We start from the raw sequence: 22,511 nt of genomic DNA on the forward strand, positions 1-22,511 counted from the left end.
AGAAAAATACGTCGATTTGTTTTTTTAAATGATTTGTACGATTCTTTTAAAGGAATCTTTTTACAAAAATATGAAACACTTCGTCGAAGACTAACGATTCGAAACATTATGGGGGTAATAAGAAAAAAAAAAAAAAAGAAAAAAAGAGATAAATAAAAAAGGTTCAACATTCTTCCTGCCGACGATCCAAACAAAACAAAAAAAAAAACAAAAGAAAAACAAAACAAAAGCTATTAAACAAACATACAACCGTAATTCTCATCTGGCCGATCCCCAGTCTTGCCAATATATTCTGTTAATAAGTTTGTAATTTTTGTACTTAATTAATTTATACATGTACATGTGTAACACATATTTAGCGGAGCTAAGCGAGCCTTCCATAACTTTAATCAAATATTCACATTTGCAAAGTCAAATAATTGCCCACGAATTATATGACTATTTGATTATAGGTATTTTCATGATATAAAAATATTTAGCTGCGCGCGGGTGACATATTATTTATTACGATACGATGAAAGAATTGATTGATAGATTGATTGATCGATTGATTGATTAATTAATAATATTTCTAATTTTTTATAACAATTATTTCTAATATCAAACAGCTGCGTTGTTCGTGTGTGGCACTGCAATATGTTAACACTCGATAAAATGTTTCCTTATCATTGTTCGCTAATGCAAATCCTAATTGACTTTGCAATAAAATGAATGAATGAATGAAATAGGTATAGCTGTAATACGGTCGGAGCGTATTGTTAAAAAAAATGATAATAATAATTCGTTCGAATTGAAAAAAAAAAGAAAGAAAGAAAGAAAGAAGAAACAAAAGAAAGGCCATTTTCTATGTTTACAATAGATATTTGGCTTAATCTGATTACTTTCTATTTGAATGTTTCATTATTGAAATATGGAAATTTAAATAAATTATGTGAAATATTATTTGCCATATAAATTGAGTCTTTCGGGTTTATGGTCTTAATGCTATCACATTAGTTGCCAATTAAAATAAATACTTAAATTGAAAATATAAAGAAAGAAATATATATATATATATATATATATATATATTTTGTAATTTTCGTTCTTTTTTTCTTTTCTTTTTTTTTTATACTTCCTTTGTTTTTCAAATCCATATAGCATAATAGTTCGCTTCGACCCATCCCTCCCCCTCGACCTGAGTGCTTAAACGTTGAAAATATAAAACACATTTCCAATCTCTCATTATTACATTTAATATAAATATTTTTCTTTTTCCTTGCAATATTTTACATAATAAGAAAAGTACTATTATTAGAGATAATCGAGTCTAGTCCATATATGATGCGAATTAGTAACACTGTGTTTAAATTGTGACGATATACCCGTGTTTTATTAATAAATCCATAGACAATCTTGAATACTATATGTGAAAATAATAATCATTCGAATGTTATAGAAATATATATATATATATATATATATATATATATATATATATAAAATGTATGTATACTACAATGAATATACTTTTTAGCATGGCGTTTTGTTTCGTTTAAATAATTATAATAATTAATAATTAACATAATATATATATATATATATATATATATATATATATATATATATGATATATATATATACATATATATTTAAATAAGTTAGTACTCACTCAGAGCGATACGAGAATATTGTCACAATCTGAACATAAATGTATATTTACTGTATATTTATTATAAGGTACACATTTACGATCACGATTAGGATAAGATACAGTAGAAAATTAATGCAGGTAGCTGCTCATATCAAACGGATCATACTATTTTTCAGTCGTTTTAGAGAAAAATCTCAAGTTGATCCCTAATAATGTCAGAAATTTTATACATATGAAGCTTATTCTTAGTATAAAGCCTATCCGCTTAACGAATACATACACACCCATGTATACCAATGAAACTCATTATCATTAATAATGATATATATATATATATAATTCTTTTTTTAAATTCATATATATATATATATATATATATATATATACATATATTATATGTATATATATATATAAATTTTTCACAACAATATGTACTTTATGCTACGATTCTTTATCAAACATTTTACTGTAAATCCGAGTTTTCGATAAAAAAAAATAAAACTTCATTTTCATCAATTATAAAGTAGATAAATTTTATTTGAAAATAATAAAAAGTTGACGAAACTTTTATTGTCGCGATATGATCATCGAAAATATTTATTTAGCATGTAACAAATTAATTCTATTTATAAAGTTCTTATTCAATGTAATTTTGTAATATATGCAAAGCCGTATGTCTCAACGTTCGCGGATATGGCTATACCCAAACATATCTTTTATAAAGTTAATTATTTCTTCTTTTTTCTTTTTTCTTTTTTTTTAATATTTTCCTTATTGGGTATTATAAAATATAAATATCAACGATTTTAATATTCCAAAGTTATCACATTAACATTCGGTCGATCGTGTTAAAAGAAAAAACAAGCAAAAAGAAAAAAAAAAAAAAAGAAAAGAAAAAAAAGAATGAAAGAAAGAAAAATTGTATTTTTCCTGATTTTCCAAATTATATATAATAATATATAATTTGGAATATAAATGGGACATATAATTTATGAATAAATAAAATGCTTAGCTTTTTTGTGATTTTAAAGTCGATGAAACTCTTCAACTTGTCGAAATTTAATAAATAATCAACGGTATCCCTTTGGTGTGTGTGTGCACCCTTTTAGATAACATATTAATCTTACCGCTTTATTCTTTTACAATGAAAATGTTTGCTTTATACGTCACGAGAAAAAGTTCATTTTCAATTCCCATAATCTATCGAAGTACACTGATAACATCATTGTATATCATGCCAAATCGAATCTTGATCACTCTTCATTACTCCATCCATTTAACTATAATATATTATATTCTATAGAATCTAATTACTGTATTAATTCCGATAAAAATAAACACTACTACAAGTAAAAACATAAAATTGTATCAAATGTTTATATGAAATAAATTATAACAGTCTCTAATATAGAAATGCAAAGTGTATGTTTTAAATAAAGATCCTCCTGCTTCCTAAAAAAACTATTGTTTCCAAAGTTTTAAATTATCCAATGTAAGTTATCGCAAATATTGTTATATTAAGATAATTCAATTCCAAGTGTCTTTAAAATTAAGATACTTTTTCAAATTGTTAATTAATTCTAATGATTAAATACAAAGACAATTGTATTATTAAATATGAGCTTAACTTGTTTTTGTGTGTTAAAACTTATTATATTTAAATACATATTATTTAAATATATATATATATATATATATATATAATAACATTAATAATAAAGAAAACAACTTATAAACATAGACATACAATTAATAATATAAATATTATATATTCAAATTAATATTTTATTTTTTACTTAATTTCTATAAACAAATAAAATATATATATATAAATTATATATAATTAACAGTATCTATAAGATAAAGTTATTTGACAATTATTTCCTAAAGGCTTAATTATATAAAAGTGGAAATTTTGAAAAGCTAAAAATTTATAAGCTTCTCAAATTAAATTAGGACTTCTTTTTTTTCAATAATTTAATTACCGATACATAGAACACTGTCTTCTTTGTCAACCAATAATAATATTTACTATTATCTGACATACCTTATCTCTTAAAGATTATTAATTATAAAATTATTATAGAGATGTTCTTTTTCTTTTTCCAGAACCATTAAAGTTTTTAGTTCTTGATGATTGTTTATTACGTTGTATATGTCGTTTTAATATATCTTTTAGTGAAAGACATAATTCACATGTATCACCTTCACTTACTTCTAAACTACATAAATTATGTCTCCATTTTTCCTTATTATCTCTATAAGCACATTCCAGATTAATATTATTATACAGACTTACATCAGGTCCACCATTACAAAGTTTCAAATTATTTGTGTATGTTATAACATTCATTACGTCTGTTATTGTTTCCATCGGAGACAGATTTTTTTCTGAAGCTTTTGAATTAAATAAAAAAATTTCATATTCCATTTTTTCATGAAATATAATCTGAAAAGAAATATAAATATAAAAATGATTATTGCTTACAATTTATAAAAAAAAAAAAAAAAAAAAAAAAGAAATATTGTGTCACGGATAGAATAAAATAATATAAATATAATTCATACTTGTTTTGTATAAAGAGGTATGAATCCTGATCCACTATTATGATGTAAATTTATTTCACTTATGACAATGCAACGAATCGGTATTTCTGTAAAATGTATTGACCATGATCGATTTGGAAGAGTTAAGGTAACTTGTTCTGAATAAATTAAATTAAATAGATCATCTGGGCTTCTTTTCAATGAAAATTCCTTTGTTGTTAAATAAGAATTATTAAATGCAGATAATCGTGCATTATTAGTATATATATCAAATGTAATATTTTTATTCTCTATTGAATTTACTTCCATATCTTTCTGATTCGAAACATTATTCGATTGAGTAATAGAAGAACTTTGAGATTGTTCAGACGAATTGCACATCTGAAAATAATGAATAAAATAAATTTCTATTGAAAATACGCGAATTTATATCTCTGCAAATTTAAAAAAAAAAAAAAAAAAAAAATAAAAATAATAATCTATTAATACCTACATTATGCAATGATTTAATATTCTGTTGTATATTTTCTACAACATCTGTCACTTTTTCATTTCTTGTATTTTGTGCCTTGCTAAAAGTTTATGTAAAAATATTTATCGTGATTAATAATTGATTAATTAGTTATAAAATATATTGCAACGAATAATCAAATAAATCCTTATATTAATATATCAATTAGTAAATAATAATAAAGCAATCTGAATACAAACCTAGTATTATTCTTCTTTGCCTTGGTCTGACTAGTTTTAACTTTCCTCTTGGTTGAATTATTTGATTTATTTGATTTTAACATGGTTCATGATATTGATCACAGGATAATTATATTATATTGACATACACGATATATATATAAACATTTTCCTCCAAAAAGGTTTCAATGAAATGTATACATATTAGAATTTATCAAGTTAACCTTTACTTTTCTTTAAATGTATTTAAATCAAATTGTGTTATTATTAATGTTAAATTATGAATATATCTTAATCACATTTAATAACTTAATAAATGATCGTTTTTATTTAAAACTTAGATGTCGGCGAACTCCTCAATTCAATGCTTGTTGATTGTTTTGATCAAATTCAATGGTTAATTAAGAAAAAAAATAAGAAATAAATATTAGATTACAGATTTTTTTTTTTTTTTATTTTATATAAATATAAATAAAACGTACTCCTTCCTTTTCGTTCGAATTCTTTTTAATGGTTTAATAAATTTTCGGACAAAAAGATTAGATCTTTCTTGTTAACAGGCTTTACGTATTGTTATATTCTTTATGTTCTCTAGTGATCAGTTGGCTTATAGAAAAAGATACTAACTCCATCTGTTACTTTCGAAGAGAACTAAATTGTATTAATTCGTCATAATGCGATTCATACTGAAAACGTCACCTCTGCAAATAGAAATATGTTAAGTGAAGGCCAAGAAGGCGCGGGTCGTCTTTTTGTACGCAGTGGTGACGTCTTTTATCTCCTTTTTGAAAATTTCTCATTTATCTTATAAATTTTATCACTAATTTATTATAAAATGGCTACAGAAGTTGCTACAAATCCAGTAAGTTTATTTTTTATTATATTATTTATCTTCTTTGGATAAAATTCAAGTTATTCAGTATATTCTAAGATTATCCGCATTGCATAGTATTACATTATACTTACAATGGTAATATATTTCTATAGGTTTTATTAATAAACATGAACTTATATAATATAAATTAACTGTAACAATGTTATTTTTTCTTTTTTTTTTTTTTTTTTTTTTTTTTTTTTTTTTTTTTTTATAGGAAATTCCTTACGTGGGTGCAGTTGAGAATGGTTTGGTACCTGGAAAAATGGTAAGAATTCGTGGTAAAGTTCCTGAAAATGCTATCCGATTTGCTATTAATTATCAATTGGGACCGATATTAAATCCAAGAGATGATATAGCCATTCATATATCACCTCGATTTTCTGATGGTGTTATTACAAGAAATCATATTGAATCTATGGCATGGGGAGCAAACGAAAATGAAGGTCCTATGTGCATACAACCTGGTCAAGAATTTGAAATAATTATTTTATGTGATCATTTGAATTATAAAATTGCTATAAATGGTAGGCACTTTGCAGAATTTGCACATCGATTACCATACCAGAAAGTAACGTATTTAGTGATCGATGGTGATGTTGAAATATTCAGCATTATGTATGAAAATGTACCCGTTGGATCAGCACATTCCTCATTGCCTATATCAGTTCCATCTGCAGATTTTGGCCCTCCTCGTAAGAATTATTTCAATTCTATTTATGTTTATATAATGTTAAACATTATTAAATATAATTATCTTATTAATATTATTCAATTAAATAAAAATTTTAACAGCACCAGGTGGTTTGTATCCAAATCTGGATACAAAATCTATCGAATCAGGTGGATATGGTCCTCCTCCTCCAGGTTATGGTCCAACACCTTCTACTGGCCCATCAAATAGAAATAATCAATCCGGTGAAGAAAAAGATTCATTTGGTGGTTTATTCAGTAATATACCTTGGAGTGGATTAGTTGCTGCAGGTAGTATTGCTGCAATAGAACATGCCAATGTATGTATCATAACTTGTGTAATTGTTATTGCACTGAAAATTAAAACAGAAAATAATATTTATTAAACATTACAGAGAAAGAAAGAGGAGGAACGACTTGGAAAATTAGATGCTTCCAATACATCAACAAAGAGTGACAATGGTTCAGGACTATCAAGTACATTTATTGGTTTAGCCGCCCATTTAGCAAACACTGCTTTACAAAGAAACTTACATGCACAGCAAGGATATCCTTCTCAAGGACCTAATGATAATGTTCTTGGATCTATCCTTGGAGCATTAGGTATTAAATAAATTTATATATTAGTTCAATATAAAAAAATGTTTTAATTAATTCAAATTTATGGAATAAATGATATACCTTTTTGATCAGTTAATCATTAAACATCAATAATCTCAATTTATATATTCTTACAATTATAAGGTGGGGCTGGAGCACAACGACCAGCATATCAGCCGCCTCCACCGACTAATACTGACCCATTAACTGGAGCATTGGGATCTATTCTTGGTGGAGTTCTTGGAGGTGGTGGAAATCAGCAACAACAACCGTATCAACCATCAGGAGGCTATAGTGGATATTCAGCACCATATGGATCTCAACAAGGATCCAATAGTTCAAACTTCTTGTCCGGTATAGGTTCTGCACTTGGTTCATCATTACTAAGTTCTGCTATAGATGGATTAAGTAAACATGGAAAAGATGTAAGTATAAAAGTAATAATCTTATGCTAAATAATGATATTATTATAAACGAAACAAAGTAAATATTATTTGTATAAGTTCGACTATATTTCATAGTTTTGATCTCTTTGTGAAACTTTTTGATACAGAAATCTCATGAACATCCTCCAAGTTACGTAACACCAAATCCCCCAATGCCTTCTGCACATATGAATAATCCTTCAACGTCAGGAGGAAACAAATTGACAGCAGATGAAATATCTAAAGGACTTGGCCTTGATGATTAAATGCTTATTTTTATAGATGAGGTGAAAAAAATTAGTTAAAAAAATGCCTCTAAATAAGAAAAATTATTGCGAAAATTATATCAAAATCAATATATTGCTCTCTCTCTTTTTCTCTATTTCTCTTTCAAAGATCTGAAATATTAAATTTTGCATTTTATATACTTGCAATTACATTTGCAGTTTTTGTATGGCTTAAGAATAAATCGTAAATATATGCAAATAATTGAAGAAAAAAAGCATGTGTAGAAGCCAAAAAAGGATGCTTCTGATTTATATAAATGTCACGTTAAAATAACAAAAATATCAGGTGCTTTAAATAACAAAAATATCAAGTGTTACGTATGTTAATGTTATTAATTGCTATGAGTTAACAAATATCCTATAACAAGTTATAAAGAAGTAATATGTTGTTAATTATTAATAAAATAGAATAATAGATTGTTGGAAACGAACAAAGTGACCTCATATATTTTCTTGTATAATTGCTACTTTCATTTTTCGTTTCGAACGATTACGTTCTTTCAATACGTGCGATGCACAACCATCACATTATTATTTATTTTACTTTTGTTATTCGTTAATTCTTTTTAACTCAGGTTTTACTCAACAGCACAAATGAATTTATCAAATATGTTGCTATTTTTATAACTTATATTTTTATAAAGAATTCATGTTTTTGAAAGTAATATATTTTATCTTATATTTTATACAATTATTTAAAATGTTATACACGTTGCTAATTATTGTACTTGTTTTAAAAAATAAATTAAAAGAAATGAAAAATATTTCATAATATATACTTCTTATTTTTACTTATTCTTGATCAAGAACTTCGGACGAAATTATTTCTATAATCTTAGAATTGTTTTCCTAAAATATTCAAAGCGACAATATATAAAATTATATAAATCAATATATACATTGCTGTATACGTAATGTATGTAAACTTACATTTGATATAGCTTTCAAAGCCTCTAGTTGTTCTTTTCTTTTTCTATGAAAGAAACCCAATTTAATGAGACCCAGAATAATTAATATTAAAAGTATGATCCCAAGAAATATTGATAAAGCTACTATCCAAACGGCAACACGTTCGTTTATTGGAGATCCTTGGAATTTTGTAATTATCATGGTAGTATCAGGTTTATTTGTGCTTCCTTGAATAACATTGGATGGTTGTGTGATATTTACAGTGCCTTTAGATGCAAATAATATAATATTTTTATTTTCTAACATGAATGCTGAAATAAATAAATATAAGTGAAAAATTATAAATATTACAATATAAATTATTTAACAAATAACCATAGAATCGTTATATAACTCACATGGAATATTTAATAATTTAAAATCTAATGTAATTATGAGTTGAGCGACAGATAAAGAACTTGTAAAAGGATTTAATTTACATTCAACTTGTTTACACACAATCATTGGATTACTACAATTAATGAACAGTATTCTGTTTTCAACGGGTGTATTTATTACCAATTTTTCCATGTTAGTCAAATTTTCTTCATATTTGATCTTTGTTTCATTTCTTGTATAAATATTAACTGATTTATTATTTATATCAAATTCATCGATGAATTCATTAATGGTTTCCCTCTTGAAAGTTTTACAATTTTTACAATGATCCAAATCATTGATTTTTAATTTAAGAATATTACCATCCATATGAGCAATTGTTTGATTTATATTAATCAATTCTATATCATAATCTTTATTTTTCCAATATGTTGGAATTTCTACCATTAAGATAGCTTCATTAATTGGACTTCTTCCAAACTTTTGTACTTCATAAATATGTTTAAATTTAATATTTTGTGAATTTTGTTCATCTTTCCGAAAGTACGAATATACATTGTCTTGTGCTTTTCTAAAATAGATAATTTTTATTATAAAAATGTTATGTCATAACATATCGATAAGTATTATAATACTAACCCTGCTATAGCTATATCAACATCAATATCAAAATAAATTGTCATAGTATAGTTCTTATCTAATTGATTTATTTCTTCACTCTGAGTAGTAACGTTTGCATATAATTCCAAACTCTTAACATCAAAACGAATCTTACTTGTATCCAATTCTAATATCATTGTTTCCTGAGATGATTAATTATTTAATATTATTATTAATTTACATAATGATGTAATTAAAAGAAATAAAACTTACATTGGTTGCATTGGTAAGAGGATTTCCAAGATCACATATTACTTGCAAATTATACTTATTTGTCCAAGATGATTCCATGCATGCTGGTGGTATACTCACTAATGACAAGGGATTTGGAATAAAAATGTGTACTTGTGTCTGATAAGCAGGTTCACCATTATTATGAACATCAATTATAAGTTTCAGATTCGAGGATGATCCAATAATGTATGTATTATTGGATGTTAAATTAGTTCGAAGAGATATCCGTAAATCTGAGTTACAAATATCATCAGTACCACATTCTAATAAAAATGGTAACTGAATTACATCTTTAATTTTTGAATTCAGTTTGTTTATTACTACAGATGATCTATGAAAAATGTTACTTGACTTGTTACTTTCTTGCATGGTATTATTAAAATCTACCACTACAGATAATGAAATTGGATCAATCACATTTTGTATGTTGTCCTGAAAAATCATTAATAATATTTCTAAACTTTATAATAAATTTTATTTATTAAAATGTGTAATATAAATATAAAATAAAAAAATTACCTTAAGGTGAATTTTGAACAAATCACATTGACGTTCGGATATTTTTAATATAGTTGGTAAAATACAAGTAAAATTACTTGTATTATTTTTCAAATACATTGCTCTTCCATATAATGGATCTATTTCTAAATTACGAATGATATCTAAAAAAAAATATTTCCAGCATAATATTATATGCATATAATACTTATTGCATTATATTATATCAGTATATTCTAATAATATAAATGTACAAGACTTACTTAAGTTTTTAGGAGCATATACACCATCATAAATATTACATATATAAATAAAGAAAAATTTCGAATCCCTAGACAATTTTTTTTCAGAATACACAAGATCTGTTGTTATTGAAACAACAGGTATGGATGGTAACAGAACAACTTGTTCAGATAAATAAGCTCCTATTGCAATATCAAGGTATTTGTCATTATTTATATCCAAAGGTTTTGATATTGATATACCAAATCCACAAATATTTGGTGAAAATTCAGAACCAAGTATCTTTTGACTACATTTCAGAATTCCATTTTTATTACTGTTGTATAAATATATTGCACCACTGTCTCCTTCATATGGTGCACCAATCATAATATCATTGTATCCATCATAATCAATATCTCCTAAGCATGTTATAGAAGAGCCAAATCTTCCTCCACTTACATTGCCATCAATTTCTTGTTTTTTCATAAAATTGTTCTAAGTTCATTCATAAAAAAGATATTAGATATTAGAATATATATAAATATATAGAAATAATTATAATGTATAAAAGTACATTTTCCCATGCAATAAAAACATATACTCGACCCTCGTCCATATCTTTAGTCCAAAGAGGTGCACCAACAATTAAATCATCTTTATCATCATTATTTAAATCACATGATGCCAAAGAAGCTCCAAAATATTCTCCATATTGGTACCCATTTAATGTATTACTAATATCAATCTTTTCACCGGAATATTTTGGAAAAGAATATATTATAACATATCCTTTCATATTGTTACTTCTTGGTGAACTTGATGCAAACAAACGTTCCTGTTTGCTAAAATAAAATCCGGAAGTTGTTGAATATCCTGAAATATAATATATACTAACATCATTTATTAAATTTTAATATATACATTCAATATCTGTATATGTTATATTATACCTAAATAATTAATATCCATATCAATGTTTTTATTATTTGGAATAATAATTTGCCTGTAATCAGAAGTTGATTCTGTCAATAATACTGTGGAACCTTTCCAATTAAATATACCTGGTGAACCCAAAACAACACTCAAGTCTGATTTATTAACAAAATATCTCATATCCGCAGAAAAACCAAGTTGACCCATTCCGAAATTATATAAAACAGTGCCATTCCATGAAGTAAGTTGATTAGCGTTAATTGTTATTAAGGCCATTTTCTCTGCTTCTTTTTCAAAAGATTCTATACTAGTGGCTGTAGTCCAATAACACATACCATTCATATACCAGTTCTTATTATTTATATATTTCCATCGTGGAGCACAAACCTATCCAAATTAATTCAATTATTAAAAGGAAATGTTAATGAAATAAAATGTCTAACTAACCAGAATATTAGAATTTATTTTATTATTTTCTGTTAAAACAACTCCTCCAATCCATGAATTATTTCTATTCTGATGAACTTTATCTTTAGAATTGTCGACGATCCATTCCTTACACATTTTATCAAGTAAACACACATAAACAGTTCCTGGTTCTAATACAGATTGAAGATCACTTATATTTGCTCTTGGTACACCAATAAGTACTGCAGAGACATTTTTACTGCTAGTATACAGAGCAGTAGCATATCCAAAATAACTATTTCGTCTACCTTCTAAACTTTGTGGAGTATTAAATACAATAGCATTGGTAATATCCAAATTATATGCTAATGTATTAGATAGAAAGATTTTAAACAAAAAACCACAAAGCCACATTTGAAAATATTTTGTGAAAATAGATTTTTAATAAAAATAATTTTAGTAAAAATATATCTGTAAGTAGTTGGGTGGAACTGCAAACTATTAAGTTTCATCATAAATTACTACTACATGAAAAGGATGTGTTTCCAGGAAACCACAATCACTTTACTTACTCATGACTCAGATACAATCAGATCAGATTTATGTCAAAAAAAAAAAAAAAAAAAAAAAAAAAAAGAAAAAAAAAAAAAAAAAAAAAAAAAAAAAAAATTAAAGAAAAAGAAAAATGAGAATTTTAGTATGACATGTAAATAATAAATTAATGCATATGTTGAATTAATTATTTTTATTTACTTGTAATTAGTTAATAAGGATGTATAAATGCAAGATTAAATTATGATGTATTTATAATCACTTTTTAAAGTTCCAACACATAAAAAGAAATGTATGTATGTATGTGTATATATATATCAATTTGTTATTTTATTAATTTCCATCACACTTACAAACCATATTAACAGTACACATTAGCTAGATCATAATATTATAGCTAATGCAGTATTGATTTAACTACAATTCTTGGTGATGTTCCGATAGTTTAGATTAAATGGAATTTGAAGATCGATTTTTAAAAACGTTTCTACTTTGCAATAATAATAAAAATTTTTTTATGACCGATTAGACTGTCGGTTTCATTACCATTGACATAAAAAGAAGAAGCATTGCCGAGTCTTTAATTTCATTTCAAATCAAATTATAATAATTAAATTGTAATAAATTCAAATATGAAGAATATTAAATATAGCCATAAGAAAATTTTTTTATATCATAACAGTCTTATGTTCTACTAAGAAAGTATGATAAAATACAGGAGATTCGCAAGAACTAGCATAAAATTGATAAAATCTAAGAAAAAAAAAAAAAAAAAAAAAAAAAAAATAATAATAATAATATAATAGACAAACCGACAGTACTGACGTATGATCAAACTCAGTATTATAAAAATATACTTCAAGGAATCACAGATTTATTATGTACAAAGGGAAAGGGATTAATAGCTTAAAGATAACAGGGCATTAATCGGAAGAATCTGTTGTAGTAGAAATCGTTTGGGACAAAGGCATGGATCGATTACGGTAGCTCCTTCTGGCTACATCTACTTTTTTTCTGAAGCACTCCAAACTTTTCAATTTCTGTTCATGATCTGAGCTCTCAGCACCATTATGCCCTTTTTGTATTTCGTTACTATTTTTTTCAACAGTAGACACTCCGGATGTAATACCACTATCGGGAGTCGAAGGAACTTTGCACAATTTCTTAATAGGTGTCGAGATTTCATCCTCTTGAGTTTTTGTTGTACTAGTACCATTTACATACTCTTTTTTAATACTTTCTCTTTCACCATCATTGTCAAGTTTTAGTCGTTTGCTTTTACTTTTACTAGAGTCACGTTTTAAGTTATTTTTACATTTTCTATGTTTCTTCCTGCGAGTTTTTATAGAAGAATCTGAATCCGTTTTCAAATGTTTCTGTTTTCCCGAATTATCATTTTCCTCGGAACTACTGCTGCTATAACTTGAAAGTTTAGAATCATTCTCTATAGCGTTTGTAGTATAGCGCGATCTCCTAGAAATTACTCCTGAACTGGTACTAGGTTGAGTCGCATCAACAGGTTGAGTCGCATCACTGTCAGAGTCACTATGAATTTTTAACACAGTACACTTTCTCCTAGCTCTACTCCTTCTACCAGATATCCTAGCATGTTTTCTTTTTACACCTTTTAATTTTGATTTTGACTTATATCTACACTTTATTTGTGAATTGTCCCCTTCACTAACATAGCCTGAAGCAGAAGGTTCAGGAACTGTATTTGAAGAATTATTTAATGTAGTAGCACAATCCAACCCAGCTAGTCTCATAAGTTTTTCTCTACGATTTGCTATGAGCTGCGTAATTCTGTTAGGTGATTCTAGTGGTCGTTCAGGAGCGACACCACCCCCGTACGAACTACGAGAACTTACCGCCGATCCTAGAATACTTAACATTAAGTGACGGTCTGACGCGGTAGAATCTGTATATAAAAAAAAAAAAGGAAAAAAAAAAAAAAAAAAAAAGAGAGAAAACATAAAAAGAAAACAATAAAAAAAAAGAGAAGAAGTAGCAGATATTTTACTGTCTAATGCTAGTATTGTAAATATGAAAAATATTTGGCATACCGTCAGAATCTGTTGCGCTATAGGTACGTCCAGTTGTAGGATTATTTTCAGAATCACTAGGAGTTTGTGATGCAGTTGGCATGTCTTCTGAACTCCAACCTTCAATTTCACGTTGTATTAAGGAATCAAAAAAAGCCATCATTCTTGGATCCTCCCTAGTTGATTGATGACTATAATCGTGGGTCATAAATTGACCACTACGCAATACTAAGCCAATATATTCGTCGTGCGTAAATACACGACGTTGCCTTTCTTGTTTTCCAGCATCCCGCTAAAACAAATGAATTAGTTTAATAAATTTCATTTTTATAAATATACAAAACAATTATTGTCCCTTTATACCTTTAGGCCACCTAAACATCCGCTTCCAAGAGAAAATGGACTCCAAATCTTGATAATTTTTTCAACTCCAGATGATGCAAGTACGCAACTTGCTTGATTGTAGCGTACCTGATTGACTATTGACCTATGACCACGTAAAACCATATGAGCAGAATCTACCCACTTTACGCCTTCAGAGGGAATCTTCCACATATAAAGATTGAAATCGTCCGAGCCTGAACATTTGAAATTTATAATACATATGTTTATAATTTAAAAAATTTTACATGTATATATATTATTTCATATATACCTGAAAGAACATATTCTTCATTATCACCAGCAAAACAACATGTTTTCATTGTACAACTATTATAATACCCTGGATGATCAAATTGGCATAAGTGAGAAGAAGAATCAACAGCATACAATACTGGAGGTAGCCTTCTCCTCAATGCTAACAATCTATTCCCTGCTGCATTAAATCTTGCATTCATGCAACTTTGTGCAGGACTTTCATTTCCATAACGTAATACAGGCCTGCGCATATATAATATCAATATTAATTAAAATTTTATTTCCTTAACAATAGATATCATATAATATACCTTGTTAAAATTTGTTTTATTACCTAAGTGGTTTTCTTACATCCCACATACTAACTCCTTCTTTAGCATTGGCAGTGGCTAACATTCTAGGTTCAACTGGATTAAACATAACAGAATGAAAAGGTGTCTTATATTGTGCTAGACAAAAAGTTTCCATGGCACCTGCTCCTCTAACATCATAAATTAAAATTCTTCCATCATCGCACGCACTTGCAAAAACATTATCATTATGAGGATGAATCGATAAACCATATACAGGTTTCTCGTGTAGGAAGAAACTGAGGACGTCGCAACTATAATGTTAATGTAAAATATTTATATACGTATGTATCGTATATCCATATATAATAGAATACTTATAATAAAAATTACTAAGATTTTACATGAGACTTTATGGTTATAAGAAGAAAAAAAAAAAAAAAAAAAAAATGAAGAAGAACTACTTACGTTTGCAAATCGTGAACAATTACTTGGTCATCATTTCCCGCAGAAAATATCTTTGTTTTGCTATTGTCATATCCAAGACAAAATATATTGCTAACATGTTGAGCTTTCATTACTGTAGGTTTTCCTACACCTTGTATCGCTTGTTCTACTTTCCATAATAAAACTCTTCTATCATCACCGCCTGTTAAAATAAAATATAAACAATTAATCAATTAATCTATTATATTATTATATGTAGAAATGAATTTTAGATATACATATATATATATATATATATATATATATATACATATATATGTATATATATATATATATACACGTATGATACGTAAAGAATCGAATTAAGCGAACGATAAGAAACGTTCGGTAGGAAATAAAATGTAATATTTAATCGTTCGAAATAAGCTGAAAATACTTCGATCCTTCGTCGATCTCCGACATTTAAATTCGACGAATAATGACGCTATGAATAAAAATATTCAAAAATAAGAAAGGCCGTTAAATTCTTACCAGATACCAATAGATCACCCTGACGTGAAAATTCGATCGCATTGACACAACCATAATGAGATAGGAGATCTTTTCTAAACAAGTTCTCGGATCCCCCGAATCTAGAGTTGACGAGTCTTTTACAGTGATCAATTTTATCGTCGACTTGTCGTGAAAAAACGTAAGAAAGAGGACTAGAATCGGAAGGACGAGCCATTTCTCCGCCTATCGGCACGACACGTATTCCGAAAGGGATACACCACCGTCCTTCTTCACTTTTTGTCTCTTTCTTCCATCTATACAACGACGATTTCTCTACGTTATCCTTCTTACGAAAATATCACCCTTACACCTTCGTTCTAACTTCTTTACCTTCCTTCTTACGTAGGAAACTGTAACAGAGTCGCAATCCCAACGGAGAAAAAGAGAAAGAAAAAGAAAAGAGAGAGAGAGAGAGAGAGAGAGAAAGAGAGAGAGAGAGAGAGATGGAGAGAGGGATAAAGAAAGAGAGAGAGGGATAAGGGGGGAGAGAGAGAGAGAGAGAGAGACAGAAGAAAGGAAAGAGAGAGGGAGAGAAAAGACACATATATACACTTATAATAGAGGAAAAAGATGATAGGGGAACATGCGATTAATAATACCGGAAATGTTATTATTTTCTTTTCTTTTACCAAGGATAATCCGTTTAATTGTGATGTATCTTCTTTCAAATAGACATGCCGTAAGCTGTTTATACTTAACGAACTTACGTAGAAAATTTCTAGAAGATAAACGTGTACACAGAACACACGAACGCAATGCCAACGCGCACGCAGTTACGTTTACGAGAGATACCCGCGACTTTTTGCTCGAACCACCCGATCAACCTCTGTTGTCTCCTCTTGAGAATTCGAGTCCTCGATCAGCTGATCGCCGTACGATCTCTCTTCGCGGTCAGTTCGAGCCACGACTTCGACTGTTTCCGTACTGTTGCTTCGTGCTTCGGACCATTCTCGCTTTTGTTTTTCCTCGATAGTCTTACACAGTGATACATTCTTCTTTTTTTATATACATAAAATCACGTTATTCCTCTATCTTCTATTCATCATAGACGTCGTCTTTGTCAAAATCAGTTTTGGTTGGCTGCTACCCGCCGAATTTGTACACAGAAAAATAACAATCGCAAGCATGGACAACAGCGCCACGTCGTTAATAACCCGCGTACTTCTCACTGGTCCACCCGGTATAACCCGCGAATTTTAAATCTTATTTATTTCCCTTTTTTTCTAATCGACATTTTTTTATCATTTTTATTTCATTTAATTTTTTACTTTCGATATATCTCTAGGTATAGGAAAGACGACGATATGTATGAATGTTGCTTCTATATTGGAAAAACAAAATCGTACATTCAATGGCTTTTATACGGAAGAAGTACGAGGGGAAAATGGTAGTAGAATAGGTTTTGATATTGTTCTAATGAAGAATAAAGAGAAGAGGATACCTTTAGCACGTACAGAGTTAGTTTATATGTTTTTGTCATTTCTTTAATGTACGTATTTTTTTTTTTTTTGTTTTTATTAATACATAACGTTGTTTAAATAGAAATAGATTAAGTCAGCAGCAATTTTCCAAATATCGAGTGGGAAACTATCATGTCTTCGTTAATAATTTTGAAAATTCTGTTTTGCCGGTGATAAAAACTGATATGGTAAGTTACATGACTAATTAATTCAATTAATTTTTTAATAATTTTACTATTTATTAATTTGTTGCTGATATTAAATATTTTTATTCGTTCTTATCAAACAGGATATATTAGTGATCGATGAAATTGGAAAAATGGAATTATATAGTAAGAAGTTTTATGATGAAGTGTTTAATATATTTTTTGGTTCGTTAAATAAGAAAACTTATATCGTTGCAACTATACCACAAATCCATAAAGTACCACAACGTTTTCTGACCCTATTTCAAAAACTACATGAAGATAATAGATCCAAGATTATAAATGTTAATCGTCAAAATCGAAATAATCTACCCAATGAAATAGTTTCTATCATATCGTAAATATCTGTTTAAAAAAAAAAAAAAACACATATTTTATGTACATTATAAACATCATTTATTATTAACAAAACAAAATATTAGGTTAAATAAATTCTACCAATCACAATAAATTTGTAAAAAAGTAGTCACAAATAATGTGACAAAAAGTGATTGATCATAGGTCATGCCAAATCGCATATGTATTAATTTTTTTTTGTTTTTTTTTTTTGTTTTTTCTGATAATATTCATTGTTTCATAAAAGAAACCACCATTATCCAGTAAAGAATAAATTAATGAACTAATAAATAAGAAGAATCCTGTCTTTAGAATTTAGCTTTTTACATATAAATATTTTAATATAATCTTTTTTTTTATCCAAAATTTTTTTAGACCATATTTTTCATTTGTGCGCAAATATATTTCTCTTTAATGAATAAGGTGGTTCCATCAAGGGTACAAAATAGAAATATTCCTTCTGCGTCTTCTTGCTTTAAGCAAACAAAAATTGCTGATGCATAATGAGGCGTTGATCTTATCATGGACAAGAAAACATGATAAATATGTTTGCAAGTTGATTAAACAAGCAAACTTCTTTCAGTTTTGTACCCACCAATAATATGCATTCTTTACATATACTATGATACAGAAAATTATCTAGCTCCTAAAAAGAATACAATAGTTATTGTTGCAGAGAAGTATAAGTTGCTCTTATCTTCTTTTCGGTATCAAATATATTATACACACTTTGATTGGGCTACTCGTACTCAGTTATCATTATTTATTTATTTTTCAATAATATACCTAAGTTGTTCCACTAGCACATGAATTTTAGTAACGAGTTAGCATATATCATTGGCCTTACATTTGGATGAGGCTAAAAAAAAAACACACACACACACATGAAAGAATTTTTAAAAAGTCTTGTTTTAGTATCATCTTTATAAAAATAAAAGAAATAAAAGAAAATGAAAGAAAAATAAAATAAAATAAAATAAAATAAATAAATAATTAATAATAAAATAAAATGAAAGAGATATATACCACTGCTTCGTATGAGGTGAAGTATGGTTTCATGTCTTTTCCATTAAGCGTGATGAAGGCACCTTGATTACCCATAGTGTCACTAAAAATTCATAATGAAAATTAATAATATTGCAGAAGAATGTGGTTCACATAATATAAATTCATTTGATTTACCAATAATTAGGAGCAGAAAATACAGTAATGCATTTTCCATCGTGTCCAACTTCATAACCTTCATTCTTAACTTCATGACTTCTTACAACATAATCAAGATTATTTAAGGCAAGGAAATTTTGTGTTACATCAGGACCAAATTGTACACCCACACCTCTCTTACTAGGTGCCCTACCCATTTGCGGTTGTGGATCAGACCACAATAATTCACACATTAAACCTTCATCCGGTGGTTGTCTGTTTCTATCAATTTGTTGGATTTCTTCTAGAGTTACATTATCCCTTGAAAACAGCCCACCATGCATTACCTTAAGAAATATATATTTAATCATGTGTATGTGTGTAGAATAATAGATATAATATAAAATATAAAATAAAATAAAAAAATATAATAAGATTATTATAGATTAGTATTAATCTAAACTTACAAGTACTCTTTTATTAAGACAATGTGCTAAAGGAAGCCAATTGTATACTTCTGTAAACAGATCTGCCATCAGATCAGAGTATTTTGCTTTAACTTCCCCATCAAATCCATACATTTGATTCATAGTAGCAGATTCATGATTACCTAACAAATCAAACCCAATACAATTTGATAGTTTTAGCTTATTGTAGAATAAATGATCTATTACATACCTCTTGACATAAAAAAATGATTGGGATATAATAATTTAAAACCAAATAATGTAAATATACATTCTACAGAAAAAGAACCTCTGTCTACAAAATCTCCATTGAATAACTGCATAGTATTAAGGAAATACATTTTGTTAATGACAAACATAATATTTCTAAATACATAATGTTATAAAAAAAAACACAAAGCATGATATAAAAAATATAAAAGTATTGGTCTTAAAAGGATACATAGGGATTAGTTTCTGATGGTAGTCCATTTAATTCAAATATGTTTAACAGATCATAATACTGTCCATGTATGTCACCACAAATTGTAAATTTACTATCTTCAGGTATGGTAATATCAACCAAGCTTGGTTGTGCCATAAACCATGCTTTAACATCTAATAAAATTTGATAGGCATATTTGCGATGCAATTTATTTTGTTTCTTATACCAATCTAATAAATCCTGCATGAATTTTAATGTTACTTTGCCATCTTCTAATTTTGGCCCTGCATATTCATCTTCAATAGCTAGAAAAGCCAATAACATAGTATATAATGAGATAAATTTTTTATGAAACATTTGTATTGTATTCCTTTTTTTTTTTTTTTAATAGATATTTACAATGATTGCTATATCAAGAAAAACAAAAAAATTGTTTTAGCAATTCATATTTACCCATTGCTTCTAAATTAATCATATCAGCTATATTTTTCTTATTATCTTCTACAGAAATAGCTTCTTCGAAAGCTAACATTTTTAATATCTTGCAACATTCTGTATATTTCGCCATTGCATCTTTATCATTTGGTATTGCTCTAGTTACGGTTTTATAATCCTTAAGAGCTAATTTAAATTTACCCAGCGACATATAAGTTGCCGCTCTACGATAATATCCTTTTACATAATTTTTATCTAACTTTATAGCTTTGGATGCATCTACGAGTGCATATCCAAAACATTCTGTCTTTAAATAAGCAAAACTTCTATTCCCATAATAAACTGCTATATTAGGATTTAACTTTATGGCATTGGTATATAATTCTATCGCCTTATCGTAAGCTTGAACTGTAATATAAATGAACAATATATTAATTCATTTTAATATATTGAATAAAACAATATAAAATTGACCATTTATCGATATAAAATAAACATGAATATATTAAATAAAAATACGTGATTCAATATACATATATAATATATTAATATGTAAAAGTGAAATTAAGTGAAAATATTATTTCTTTTAAATGTTAAAATTTTTGATCATAGATTTAATATAATTTTATCCAATTAGCTTCTCTTTCGAATATTTAATGAATTTTTAGATCGCAAAAGTTGGGTTAGCTTAAACACACACGTGACTATAGTAGCTACTTCAAATGGTCCTCATAAATTAATAGAATAAAATTACAACGTCGCTAATGATTTATGAGGCAAAATTAATTCAAATAAATTTTAAAAACCTACTTTTGAAAAATTCATTTGCTTCCTCTTTAAATTTTTCCGCTTTGGCAGCATCTTCGGGTGATATTACTCCTTTAATTTCGGCGTTATCACCCATTCCGAGTATTTCAATAATAAACTTAAAAAACACACGAAAATTGACTTAAAAGTTACCGAACCTTTGGTAATAAATAATGCATTAAAAAGGGTTGTTTTTTTAGGTAAATCTTATTACAGGCAGACCTTACGACGTGAATGCCTACTCGATTATCCGATGTAACGATTCGATAAATCGAGAATAAGGATCCGACGAGAACTATCGATGACTGCCTTTCGAAAAGTATCGTGAATTTATCTTGTGATTAATTAAAGTCACGCAACGAAGGAAACGTATATATCTATCTATATACACATATATATATATATATATATATATATATATATATATATGTATATATATATATACACCGACGTACGTACGTTGATTATACAAGAAATTTTATAAGAATGAAAAACGTGGTCGTTAATTGTATCGGTAATTAGTATTGTTTCCATTAATATAATATATTCTTTTGTTCAATACAACTCAGTTTCTTTTTACACTGCAATTATATATTCAACCATTCATTGAAGATGCCATTATATAATTTCACTTAATACACAAATCTATCGAATCTTTATATATAAACTTAATCGAACTTATGAAGTCTCCAATTTATAAAATATAAATCGAAAAAT

At 27.4% G+C, this 22,511-nt stretch overlaps 4 protein-coding genes across 6 annotated transcripts; 2 read left to right on the forward strand and 2 right to left on the reverse strand.

Annotated features, from left to right (window-relative positions):
• The first annotated feature begins 5,589 nt into the window (after positions 1-5,589).
• Positions 5,590-9,926, forward strand: LOC124951418. The gene is made up of 6 exons (XM_047499765.1): positions 5,590-5,732; positions 5,962-6,439; positions 6,540-6,757; positions 6,833-7,040; positions 7,182-7,462; positions 7,591-9,926. Exons 1-6 carry the CDS (start codon positions 5,706-5,708, stop codon positions 7,726-7,728), a joined length of 1,350 nt encoding a protein of 449 aa, XP_047355721.1. The 5' UTR covers positions 5,590-5,705; the 3' UTR covers positions 7,729-9,926.
• On the reverse strand, positions 5,700-18,537 carry LOC124951416 (integrin alpha-8-like). 3 transcript variants are annotated; one of them, XM_047499762.1, is made up of 15 exons: positions 17,224-18,537; positions 16,496-16,866; positions 15,986-16,166; positions 15,562-15,831; positions 15,244-15,470; positions 14,952-15,166; positions 14,610-14,880; positions 11,228-11,526; positions 10,692-11,148; positions 10,450-10,592; positions 9,910-10,362; positions 9,676-9,839; positions 9,057-9,607; positions 8,680-8,969; positions 5,700-8,598 (listed from the first exon to the last, which is right to left on the reverse strand). In XM_047499762.1, exons 2-15 carry the CDS (start codon positions 16,689-16,691, stop codon positions 8,542-8,544), a joined length of 3,774 nt encoding a protein of 1,257 aa, XP_047355718.1. In that variant the 5' UTR covers positions 16,692-16,866; positions 17,224-18,537; the 3' UTR covers positions 5,700-8,541. The 3 variants fall into 3 exon arrangements, with proteins under 3 accessions (XP_047355718.1, XP_047355717.1, XP_047355719.1); XM_047499761.1 differs by having other exon boundaries at positions 17,146-18,537; XM_047499763.1 differs by lacking the exons at positions 14,610-14,880; positions 14,952-15,166; positions 15,244-15,470; ... (2 more) ...; positions 16,496-16,866; positions 17,224-18,537 and adding exons at positions 11,604-11,973; positions 12,034-12,591.
• LOC124951419 (nucleoside-triphosphatase THEP1) lies at positions 17,019-20,863 on the forward strand. Its single transcript, XM_047499766.1, has 4 exons — positions 17,019-17,696; positions 17,802-17,973; positions 18,059-18,164; positions 18,266-20,863. The coding sequence occupies exons 1-4, from the start codon at positions 17,642-17,644 to the stop codon at positions 18,521-18,523; spliced, it is 591 nt and encodes a 196-aa protein (XP_047355722.1). The 5' UTR covers positions 17,019-17,641; the 3' UTR covers positions 18,524-20,863.
• On the reverse strand, positions 19,295-22,135 carry LOC124951417 (serine/threonine-protein phosphatase 5). The gene is made up of 8 exons (XM_047499764.1): positions 21,798-22,135; positions 21,006-21,395; positions 20,571-20,857; positions 20,340-20,445; positions 20,129-20,271; positions 19,701-20,008; positions 19,545-19,626; positions 19,295-19,377 (listed from the first exon to the last, which is right to left on the reverse strand). Exons 1-8 carry the CDS (start codon positions 21,889-21,891, stop codon positions 19,318-19,320), a joined length of 1,470 nt encoding a protein of 489 aa, XP_047355720.1. The 5' UTR covers positions 21,892-22,135; the 3' UTR covers positions 19,295-19,317.
• Positions 22,136-22,511: the final 376 nt, after the last annotated feature.

This window comes from Vespa velutina, chromosome 9 (assembly GCF_912470025.1).
Source record: "Vespa velutina chromosome 9, iVesVel2.1, whole genome shotgun sequence".
NCBI lineage: Eukaryota > Metazoa > Arthropoda > Insecta > Hymenoptera > Vespidae > Vespa > Vespa velutina.